At 34.5% G+C, this 12,879-nt stretch overlaps 1 protein-coding gene across 1 annotated transcript; it reads left to right on the plus strand.

The window, feature by feature from the left end:
- The first annotated feature begins 829 nt into the window (after positions 1 to 829).
- Positions 830 to 3,482, plus strand: LOC135635160 (monoterpene synthase 8, chloroplastic-like). Its single transcript, XM_065146046.1, has 7 exons — positions 830 to 1,075; positions 1,149 to 1,419; positions 1,661 to 2,036; positions 2,133 to 2,351; positions 2,444 to 2,582; positions 2,661 to 2,906; positions 3,006 to 3,482. The coding sequence occupies exons 1-7, from the start codon at positions 875 to 877 to the stop codon at positions 3,297 to 3,299; spliced, it is 1,746 nt and encodes a 581-aa protein (XP_065002118.1). The 5' UTR covers positions 830 to 874; the 3' UTR covers positions 3,300 to 3,482.
- Positions 3,483 to 12,879: the final 9,397 nt, after the last annotated feature.

A 12,879-nucleotide genomic window follows, 5' to 3' on the forward strand; every position in this document is an offset into this window, starting at 1 on the left:
ATAAATGATATTATAGAAGTACTTTGAAATGGACATAGAGGTGCATTGTTGTAGTTTTTCAAAGTCAGCTCTTAAAGTTTAAAGTTTGTAGGCGGATCTTGTTCACCTTGTTTTTTTGTAAAGTGTTCCATGCCTCCTTTGATATCTTTGAGGAAGCAAGAATCTCAAACTTCATTTTGCTAAGGACTTAGTATATTGTGAATAAGGCATTCTTCTCTTTTCTTTGATGTTTGAGTTGTTTTATTGCTTCTTTATCCATTTGGATTTTTTCCTCCACACTAAGTTTAATAAAACCATCTTGTACAAGCTTCCACACATCAAGAGTGCTTAGAAGTGCCTTAATTTGTATACACCATAAATTATAGTTTTCCTTCATCAACTAGGAAATTTATGTTGAAAATGCACTCTAGGAAGTCATGAGTTAACTTGGCTCTCCGAATCAATTGAAGAAAGAAGTGGAGAGATTAAAACAAGTTAATTTGGACAAGGAAAGAAGGGTTTCTTGATGTATTTACTAAAACTTATACAACTCAATTGTTTTCACAACACATATACTCGAAGGGATACAAATCATGACTTTATATAATCCAAGAAAAACTCTTTAACACAAATTAATTTCGAAATCCAAATTAAATTCTTTTTATCGTTTTAATACCATTTTCTAATTTAATTTATACACGTATCATATCATAAACTTGGTGCGGAAGTGAACAAGTTGAACACGCTGACAGCAAATATACATTTGCATGGAACACGAGGATGTGGAACTTGTGTGGATATAAATGAAGCCGTCCGTAATACGGCCATCGCGACACTGCCATTACAAAGCCCATAAGATTCTCCGTCTTCTGCTCGGTGTTGTCCACCGAGCCAAATGGCTTTCTGCGCTTCTGCTCCGTCCTTCTGCAGTCTCATCGGTGCCCATCGGTGGACGTCGCCGTCCAAGGCTTCACCACGTCCATGCTTCCGACCACATATCCGGTGTGCTGCGCAGACTCCTCCTCGGCGATCGGCTAATTACCAGCCAAGCTCGTGGAGTGACGAATACATCCAATCGCTAAGAAATGACACCAAGGTCGGCATGCATGCAATCTGTAAACTTGAGTTTTATCTATAGTTCGCACTGGTTACTGACTAGCTTTCATTAGGTGGAGGAGGATAACGCAACAAGGATGGGAAAACTGACAGAGGACGTGAAACAACTGATCTACATGAAGAAGGGAATGGAGGAGCAGCTTCAACTGATCGATCACCTGCAGCAGCTTGGGGTGGCGTATCACTTTAAGGAGGATATTAAGGATGCTTTAGGGACTATATACGGTTCCGTGGAAAAGGTGAACATGTTGCTGAAGGATAATCTTCATGCCACGGCTCTTATGTTCAGGCTTCTCAGAGAACATGGGTTTGGTGTTTCTGAAGGTGATTAAGCTGTATATCCTACTTTACTCCTTTCTTGGCGACTGATACAGCATTGTCGCTGATGGACCTCATATATTGCTAGAACAATTACTTCCATAAAACTGAGACAACTAGAAATATGTCCAATTAGTCATAAATTATGCCACGTTAATAGCCTAACATACTAATGGAATTTTGTGTTTATTCTGTTCTATCATGGTGTTACAATCTAACTTTCACAAATTATGTGGATGGACTGAAGGTGTATTCTACCGATTTATGGATGAAAAGGGAAACTTGAAAGCCAGCCTTCGCCACCAGACTGAAGGATTGGTGAGCTTGTACGAGGCTTCCCATCTTGCAAAGGAAGGAGAGCACGTGCTGGAAGAAGCTACGAACTTCACAACTAAACAACTCAAGAGCCTCATGGAGGGATCACTTGAGCCTCATCTCAGGGAGCACGTAGCCCATGCATTGGAGCTTCCATTGAACTGGAGGATGCCGAGGTTACAGACCAGGTGGTTCATAGAAGCATCACAAAGGGAAGCGAAGATGAACCCTGTCCTACTTGAATTGGCTAAGTTGGACTTCAATAGGGTTCAGATCATATATCAGAGGGAACTCAGAGAAGTGTCGAGGTATTTTGAGCTTGCTTTACTTGAATCATGTCTTGTGCATTCTGCCCTCGTTTATGAACCAGCAAAATTCAGCACAAACTTATGGCTATCGATCAGGTGGTGGAACAATCTTGGCCTGGCGCAGAGGCTTCCATTTTCAAGGGACAGATTGGTGGAGAACTATTTCTGGACTGTTGGCTGGGTTTTTGAGCCACAGTTTGGTAGATGCAGGGAGTTGCACACGAAGGCAAACTGCTTTATAGTAACATTAGATGATGTGTATGATATTTACGGCACCATGGATGAGCTCGAGCTCTTCACGGATGCTGTCGATAGGTGATGAATAACTCCTCCACGTCATGCATGCAAGAGATAAAATTTCAACTATCTTTGATTCTTGACAACTTCTACTCTGATGGATGTTGCAGATGGGATGTTAATGCAATGGACAAACTTCCAGAGTATATGAGGATATGTTTTCTAGCCCTCTTCAACACTACAAATGACATCGCATACAATGTTCAGAAAGAGAAGGGTCTAGACATAATTCCACACCTAAAAAAAGCAGTAACATATCGATTCCTTCCTCTTTTGTGCATCAATCATGCAGTTCCACTTTCGAAGGAGTAATATTCTTGGTTTCAGTGGGCAGATCTATTGAAGACATTCACGGTGGAAGCGAGGTGGTACCACCAAGGCTACACACCCAATCTTGGAGAGTACTTGGAGAACGCACTGGTATCGGTATCAGTTCCCCTAATACTGACTCTTGCTTATTGCACCAGTGACGATTTAACTCAGGAGGCCTTGGATGATTTCCAAAGCTTCCCTGAGTTTGCAAGATGGCCGTCCATGATTTTTCGACTTTGTGATGATTTGGGTACTTCCACGGTATGAGAATTGTTCCATACTTAAATCATTCGTTCATGAAACGAACGTAATAAATAGTTCACACAGTTTCTCCTTTCTGCATCGGTTTTTTTTGTGCAGGACGAGCTTGAAAGAGGCGATGTATCCAAATCTATCCAGTGCTACATGCATGAGACCGGTGTGTCGGAGGACGCGGCTCGTAGGCATATCAGGGGATTAATCAAGGGGAATTGGAGAGCAATAAACGGAGATCGAAGTTTCACTTCGCGTTTTGAGGAAAACCTGAAAATGATGGCCATCAATATCCCTCGAATGGCCCAATGCATGTACCAGTACGGAGACGGACTCGGTAAACCCGGCCAAGTAACGAACGACCGCATCAGGTCTTTATTAATTGAACCTATACCGCTGTAACAATTTAATTATGGATAATATAGAGAAACTGTACTCGAAATTAGTCTCGTCATGAATTGTTCGAGTCTTCGATTAGGTTTCTTTGGGTGTGATAAGTCAATTGATGGTGTGATTCTAGTGTGTCGGTTGTCATAATTGTTCTGTATCGTCGCTTTATATTAGAAAAACTGTGTTTTATGAAACTTCAAAGAAAAAAAAAAGCATAAATGATATTTTATTTTATGTTACTCATTGAGATTGGACTTTTATTCTCTCTGCTTTACCTCCTTATTCAATCGATACTCTCCGCAATTACGTGGCATGGGCTAATTAAGAACAAAACAATATATTGTTCCCAAAATCACCTCTAGGCTAATTAAGAAACAACCAATAAACACAAAGCATGAATGTTTACGGTTTTCTTCAACATAAACTTTTACTTTTAATAATATTGGACACAAATAAAGTTTTTATTAATCAATTATTAGACCATGATAGAAGGAATAAACGAACGTAAGTTTTGCAATCAGTTGTGATATGGACTGAAAGAACGCAAGGAATAAAAGAACTCCCACGAGCACTGCTTATATCAAATAATAAGAACTAAGCATGACTCCTACTTTCTCTACTCAATCCTGAGACCAAAGCAAGTGGCCCATGACGTCCTTCTATTATAAATTGTTCAAATTAAAAAGAAAAAAAAATTCTTTTCAAAAGATTTATTTGAAAAGGTGTTTTCTTTTATAGTTATTTTGGTAGTTATTTTTGAAAGGTTGTGTCTTTTGAGAAAATATCTATAAATAGATATTTGAGGGTAAATTATTAAGACATTTTTTTCATATTCTTCTTCTTTACTTTCCGAGTAATTGAATTAGATATTCTCTAATTCCTTTTTGAAGATTCTTTATTGTTTGCTCAATACAGATCTTCTAAAGGCTTGTCATATCCATTAAAACTATCTACATTAAATCCATAGCAATTTTATTGAGAAGAGGGTGCAAATATCATTTTTAGGAAAGTGTTTATACATATTTCAAGCCTAAATATCTTTCCTAAAGTATTCTTAATCTTGTGTTTGTTATTTATTTCTATAGTGTTTTTATCCTCTTCTTTATCGTATTTTCTTAACAATCTAAAAATGATATTTTTGAGTTTATATAAATTCACTATAGAGGCCACAAATACTATTAAATTATTGAATCAAGATTTTATTCGTTTGGATTGTTTTGAGGAACGAATTTTACCCGTTAGCAAGATAATATGAAATTCTTGTTGACTGCTTTGAAGATCTTCTATGTGCTTGATCCAAATCTTCAACCAATTCCTGATCCAACCGATGATGACACCGATGAAATCAAGGTTGAACAAAAGAAGAGAATCGAAGATGAAGTCATGTGTAGAGGACACATTCTCAATGCTCTTTCAGATCAGCTTTATGATTTTTATACGAACCATTTACAAAAGCAATTTAGAATGCTTTGGAATTCAAGTATCATGCCGAGGAGGAAGGTACAAAGAAATTTTTGATTTCTAAATATTTTGATTACAAGTTTATGGATGACAAGCTAATCTTGGCACAAGTGCATGAGTTGCAGGTCATTGTTAATCAATTGAAGGCTGAAAAAATCGAACTTCCTGAACATTTTCAAGTATAGGCTATAATAGCCAAGTTGCCTTCATCTTGAAAAGGATATAGGAAGAAGATTTTGCATGACTCCAAGGATATCATTTTGGAGTAAATTCAAAAACATCTTCGAATCGAGGAGGAATCAAGGATGAGAGAAAAGAGTGAGAACTCCTTTGGTAATATAAAAGAAAATGTTATGAATCAACCAAAGAATTCCAACAAAGACAAACAAAACAAGGAAAATTATTTTGGCCCCAAAAGAGATCAAAGAAGATTTAAGAAGCCAAAGAGTAGAGGCTGTTTTGTTTGTAGAAAACCTGGTCATTTTGCTAGGGATTACAGATTTAAAAAGGGCTAAAAACTGGAAGTCAACTCCATTGAGGGAGATGATAATATAATCGCTATGGTGAGCGAAGTGAATGCCATATTTGGCAAGGTTTCTGGTTGGTGGTACGATACTTGTGCTACCGTCCATGTTTGCTATGATAAGGCACTATTTAAGACTTACAAAGAAGTCATAGAAGAGCAAGAGATTCAAATGGAAAATGAAGTTCGTTCTAAGGTGATTGGCAAAGGAAATGTGGAACTCACTTTTACTTCGGGTAAGAAAGTCACTCTTACTAATGTTCTTCGGATATGAGTAAAAATTTAGTAAGTAGGAATCTCCTTGGCAAACCTGGAATTAAATATGTATTTGAATCTGGGAAATTAATTCTATCCCGTAATGGAACTTTTGTTGGAAAAGGCTATTCGGCTGAGGGAATAGTCAAATTATCTATTGTTGACAATGATTCTAAATTTAATAAAGATGTTGCTTCTATTTATATTGTTGATTCTTATTCATTATGGCATGATAGATTAACAGATATTGAAACTAGCAGAAGAATGATTAAGTGTGGCTTAATAAATTATCATTTTGATGATCTTAATAAATGTGAAATTTATGTTAAATCAAAGATGTTGAAAAAACCCTTCCAAAGATGTACTAATTTGTTAGACTTAATATATTTTGATATATGTGAATTAAATGACACATTAACGAGAGAAGGTAATAGATATTTCATTACTTTTATAGATGATATGTCTAGATTTATATACGTGTACTTGTTGAAACATAAAAAATGATACTTTTAATACTTTTAAGGTATATAAAGCAGAAGTTGAAAATTAATTGGGGAAGAAAATTAAATCTTTAAGAAGTGATAGAGGAGGAGAATACTTTCCTAATGAATTTAATTTGTTTTGTGAACAACATGGTATAATTCATGAATGTTCAACACCTAGAACACCTGAGCAAAATGGATTAGTAAAAAGAAAGAATAAAACTTATTTAGAGATGATTAATGCTATGTTGTTGCATGCTAAATCATCTTATAATTTGTGATGAGAAGTTTTATGATGCATGTCATATTTTAAAAAGAATAAGATCTCTCCATATGAGTTATGGAAAGGAAGACAACCTAACATTGGTTATTTTAAAGTGTGGGGGTGTCTTGCATATTGTAAAAATAATGATCCTCAAAGGACAAAGTTGGGACCTAGAGGAATCAAATGTGCATTTATAGGCTATGCCTCAAATAGCAAAGCATATAAACTTCTTAATTTGAGTCTAATATCATAATAGAATCTTGAGATGTGGAGTTCTTTGAACATTTAATGACTTCAAGTAATAATGTTAATCCTCCAACTAGTGAAGAGTCACTAGTGGAGACATCTCAAAAGATTGGTGAGCAACCTAATATTCCTTTGATTGGACATCAATCAAGTTCACAAGAGGTTGGAGAGCAATCTCATAAATTAACGAGAAGCACTCATGTACGAAAAGCAAAAACAATTCCTCTTATTTTACAAGTGGAAGATGATCCATTCACCAAACCTCTTATAAGAGAAGTTGTAAGATCAACATCAAAATGGATGGGGCTAAAACTCCTTGAATAAAAGATCCACCAATGATAGCAACCCTACTCAATATTATGAAATGAGTAATGAAGAGTTCAAAAGGTAAGAACAAGTCATTGACATGTGGAGTGGTTCAGCACTTTGAAATATTTTATGAGTCTCATCTAAAGATGTTAAAGTGCTGATTATCACTGAATGAGGGTTGAGTTAATTATACTCTTAATGAAGTTCAATCAAGTTAGGACAAGTATCTCAAAGAGTGACAAAGATACTATAAGAACTTCACCTATATGAACTTAAAAGTAGTGTCGCTTCGATTGAGAGTTGGAGTTTTCTCTCATAAAAGTTCATGAAGTTGGATAAGCCCAAGGCCACATTAGGGCTAAGCGAGATTTTATGAGGAATACAAGGATATTGTATTTATATGTGTAGTATCACTGGTGTTGTCATTAGGAGTAATAAATTCAAAGCTTTTATGCTATTTGGGATATCGACTTCACTTTGTGATGCTTACACTAAGGTAATATTCAAATCGAAAGATATTATACTTTATTCATAAATACTATTTAATCACTTGGATAAAAATTTAAATTTGAACAAGTGAGGGATTGTTATAAATTGTTCAAATAAAAAAAAGAATTTCTTTTCAAAAGATTTATTTGAAAAGGTATTTTCTTTTATAGTTATTTTGGTAGTTATTTTTCAAATGTTGTGTCTTTTAAGAAAATATCTATAAATAGATATTTGAGGGTAAATTATTAAGATATCTTTTTCATATTCTTCTTCTTTACTCTCCAAGTGATTGAATTAGATATTCTTTATTTTTTACTCAATATAGATCTTCTAAAGTCTTGTCATATCCACTAAAACTATTTTCATCAAACCCATAGCAATCTTATTAAGAAGAGGGTATAAATATCATTTTTAGGAAAGTGTTTATACACGTTTCAAGCCTAAATATCTTTCCTAAAGTATTCTTGATCTTGTGTTTGTGTTTGTTATTTGTTTCCATAGTATTTTTATCCTCTTCTTTGTCGTATTTTCCCAGCACCTTCCTATTCTTGGCAACATCTCCCTCCCTTACAGTGTAGCCCGTGCTCCTTAGCAAGAAATCTAATTGTATCTCGTCTATGGCCTCGTTTCGAGCATTGGTGTATGTAGGATACTACAGCAGCATCTTGAAGAACTCCTTGCCATTATGCCACTGGCCTCGTATCATCAACAGCTTTATCGGTATCGTCTCAAAAGATGACTTCTTCATGGTGGATGATGAAGTATTGTTGGGCTAAGAGCCAATGAGTTCAGCCCATAGTGAGTTTTAATAATCCATAACTCACATTTCTTTAACTTTAAAACCCTAACATTTTTAACAAAAGAGTATGGTGGCTAACGAAGGTAAAATAGGGTTGCAGTGGCTGCGAATAGGGCTAGAATACTGTAAATACGTGATTATAAAAAAAAATAATAAAAAAAAAGAGAATGAAAGAGAAGAAGATAATGACAACGTAGAAAGATTATTCTTAATCATCTAGGCAGTGTTCTCATCTAGGCAAGAGACTCTGAGATTTATATATTCGAATTTTTTCTGGGTTGTCCCGTGATTTTTACTCTTCACGTTAGAGGATTTTTTCACGTAAATCTTGATGTCCTATTTTATTGTGATTTCATTTAATTCCACTGTGTGTTACGACCTGCTTGTATTTATTCGTATATAAAATTATCTCTTTTTATTTTTTCTCTCTCCACACTTCCTCTCCCATGTGAACGGAAGGTAAGAAGGACCATGGGCTAGCTATAAAGAGAGACGGAGACAACTGATTCCCAAACGAACTAGGAGAACTAGTTTTGGTTGTAGATTCAAGCTGCTTTGCTACGTGAAGTTTTGTGGGTCAAAACGGCCGTGGGCCTGTGATGAAGAGAGCAGTCAATAGCTTGCCAAACTGACTAGAAATCCTAGTTGAATTTGACGGATCACATTGGAGTTCTCGGATTGGTTCTTTGTTTGAAGGGGGAAAAAAATTGTTGGATTCGATGTCCATGGCTCTTCAATAAAAACATCTGTTTGAAGTTCTTAATTACGAGCTGCTTGATTACATTCTTTTGTCGATACCTTGATATGCTGCCGTTCAACCTTATCATTTGGTAAAGGAAACATTGGACGAATCATGGTAATATAGGGGGTCTAGAGAACGTGGAAAAGAGGAAGCATTAGATGTTGTTCACTGGTTGCAAAGTGAGGAAAGGTTTCTCTAGTCTTTTCGATGAATAATAGGCTGTGACATGGCAATCTACGAGCATGCCATGTGGCATGTTAAGTAACCCGTGGATGATCACACGCCGAGTCTAGCATTGCATGCGATGGGCGCAATGATACCGAGTCAACGTGACAAACAAATATCCCACTCCGTGAAAGCTAATAAGATAAAACCATCTTGTCTTAGCTCTTGATGCTAGAAATTACCTCACCGTCATTTTCCTATTGCATGTCCATTCCGTCGCCATAGCAACCCAATGCTCATGCATGAGAATTTGTTTCCTGATGACATCAGGATTTATTATAATCCTTCCTAACCCCATGCCATGCCATGATGCATCAACCCATCCCCACATTGGAAAGCAGGACCTCTCTTATTCTTTTCCTCTTCCAACACAAGGCACCGTCTCCTCCTTCTTCCTCTGTACATTTATCTTTCCAATTAATTCTTCTTTATATAATCCCATTGGGCTTGCATGAGGTTATGGTCAAAACTAACACTTGCGAATGATAACATTTATGTGTCACATGGGTCAAAACTAATATAAGTCCATTGGACTTGCAAAAGGTTAAGGTCAAGATGGATGTTTGTAGATGATATCACTTAGGTGTCACACGTCTAAGATAATCCATACTAAGGTCATGAAAGTATAATACCATTATGATATCCATCTATAAAGGATCAATTGTATTCTCCTAGGGACCCATAGGACCCTCTTTTGTTTTCGGATTCCACACATAATGGAAGGTGCTCTTGTCTTTATAAATGTACATTTCATTTTGTGCCTCCCATCTTGTCAACAATAATAATAGCTACACATGCAAAACTTGTGTAATCGGGAAAGGAGAAAGATAGCCTAGGTTCACAATTGTCAAGTTTCTCAATAAGATTGATGGGCATGAAGTCAATTTTGCGGTCACGTGTCCACACAAAGCCAGGCAGCCCACGACGACGTGAGCGTTGGTGTGCGAATGTAGGATCATGGTTGATGAGGTGATGCCATTTCTTATTGACGGACTTGAACCTAAAGAGAGTCTTGTTCGTAAGCCATGGGAGAATTTCCAAATGAATGATTTCTTCAGGTATCATTATTACCACTGAAGCGATCTTGTTACTCTATCAAGTACAAATATAAGATAAAATAATTAATAGGTAAATGTTATAAGCTAAAGAAGAAAAAAGAAACCAAAAAGAAAAACCATCGAAACATTTAAAGAATGAACATATTGCTAGAAATACTCCGACAAATAAAAATTTGTCATGACTCAAAATCAAGGATGTGATGATTCAACAAATGCGTAACCACCGAATTTTAAATATTTTAACCCAAATCATACGGGTGGAAACTTACATTTATTTTACTTGACCTTATGGCACAACTATAATTGAAATAATAGCAGTGAAAGAAGTTACATAATAGCAAGGGGTTGGGTTTCGTTAGTAGAGCTAGGAAAGTTACGACTAGATTAGACTAAACAGGACTTAGGTCTGAAATTTCATGTCTTTTCTTCCACTACCTATAAAAATTTATTCTACGGATCTAATAGGTCACTAATAAGTCTAATAAATTCTAGATAAAATTTCCAAGGGACACATTCTTTCAATAAGGTGATTATTGACTAATTTACAAATTTTTGATTTTCAGAAAACCTCCATCATAAGAAAGCATACCTTCAAAATGGAATGTGTAGTATATATAGGAAAAACAGATGGGATACTCCGTGGAGGAAAGTCATAATAGACAATTATATTGTATATTTATTATATATAGGAAAGAAAAAAAAAACCCCATCAATATGTTCTCCTCTAAAAATATCTCATATATAGGAAACGACATAACTTCCAAAATAGCTCCCAAATCAAATTATCATTAGTTGCATGTTATGAGAAAAAGAAAACTGAAAGAGTAATTTCAGAGTACCATACTCTAAAAGAAAAAAAACACAAGCAAAAAATAGCTTTAAAATGTGATAAAATTTAACATGTATTTTTTATAAAGATAATGTCAAGTATGGTTGTCTATTACGAGGGATGAAGTATATACAATGAAGCTTGAATCCAATGTTTGATGTACTCAGGAATCAAGGCAAGCGTTTATTGATATGATCACATTGGCTGATTGGATGAGGAAAATTTTGATCCCGACCCATAGAAACTAGTGTTAGAGGTATACCTAATAAGACGACTTTTGACGCTTACATTAATTGGTCAGGGAGCGTGTCATTCATTCCAGAGCTCCAGTTATAAAACTATTAGTGGCTAAGGAGGTGTTACAAATTGAATCCACCGTAGAAGATTGGGAGATCGGATTATTAGTGATTTATTGATGATATGGTTTATGATATTGTTGATGATGATGTTATACTAAATTAGATAAGTAGAATAAAGAAAAATATTTTGATAAAAAACGTATTGACGTATGATAGAATGATAGACAGTTTATTATACTTATTGTAACTAGATCTGATAAAATATTTAGTGTTAGGCTTTGTATAAGATTTCAAGATAATTTTAAATAATCTCACTTTAAAACAATAAAAAGAATTTTTAGTTACAGAAACATCATCTCTAGGATTATAATATTTTAGATCTAATAACTTTGATGTGATTATTTATACTGATACTGACTTTACAGAATGTAAAATAGAGAAAAAAAGTATCCTAGGAACTTATCAATTCCTAGGTCATGTACTTGTTTCTTGATCATCAAAGAAATAAAACTTTATCACACTATGAAGCTAAATATGTTATGGTATGTGCATATACGTAATTTGGATGAAGAACACTTTAGAAGATTATAGACTTTACTTAAAAATTATCTATATAAAATGATAATACTAATTCAATTTGTTTAATAAAGAATCATATTCAACACTCTATGACTAAGCACATTCGTATTAAATATCATTTTATTAGGGATCATGTTAGCAATCATAATGTCTTTATATTTCGTTGACATGAAACATTAGTTAGCAAATATTTTTATTAAATCACTAAGTGAGAAACAATTCGTTTTGATTAGAAAAGAATTAGATATTTTGAATATTTCAAATGCATGATTAAAAACCTTTTGCTATATGTTTTCGTATGACTTTTTTTTCCTAATGCCTAAAAAAGATATTCATAAAAATGAACCATGATCTTTCACTTGACTTCTTGATATTCATGGTTTGAGATTTATTTATATGTTTTTTTATTTATGACATATATTTTGTTGATAACAAAGGAGAAGAAGAACTCATATTTTTGTTAATAACAAAATGAAAGAAGAAACAATTCATGCTTAGCTTATGTGTTGAACAAGGAGAGTAATGATATTTTGATAACTTTTTATTAGTAGTGATTCCTACCTAATTTTTGTTAATTATTTTTAAAATTTAAAACTTGATTGAATATTTAGGCTTGCAATGATAATATTTAGATCAAATTTGTTTCAACTTAAATTTAAGAGTATCATTGAAAACATATTATTTTGAATTCAAGTTCATCACATTTTTTAAATGACATATAGATAGGAAGAGTCTTGTTAAGACCCATCATCAATTGATCTCTCAGTGTCCATAACTTAAATTTATCTTCGATGACATATTGAGATACTTCATATCATATCAAAGTAATTTTTATTTTTACACAATTAAAATATTAATACAAAGAGGGAGAAATACTACCATGATAGCATTCTCTTCCTTTTGTTGATGACAAAGGCAGAGAAGAAGTAACTCATATTCTTTTGTTAATAAAGGGAGAAAAAAGAATTTTTTTAACCAAGGGAGAGAAGTGATTACTCATGCATAAACATGAAGAATCATGATGTCTTATA

This window comes from Musa acuminata, chromosome BXJ3-4 (genome assembly GCF_036884655.1).
Source record: "Musa acuminata AAA Group cultivar baxijiao chromosome BXJ3-4, Cavendish_Baxijiao_AAA, whole genome shotgun sequence".
Taxonomy (NCBI): domain Eukaryota; kingdom Viridiplantae; phylum Streptophyta; class Magnoliopsida; order Zingiberales; family Musaceae; genus Musa; species Musa acuminata.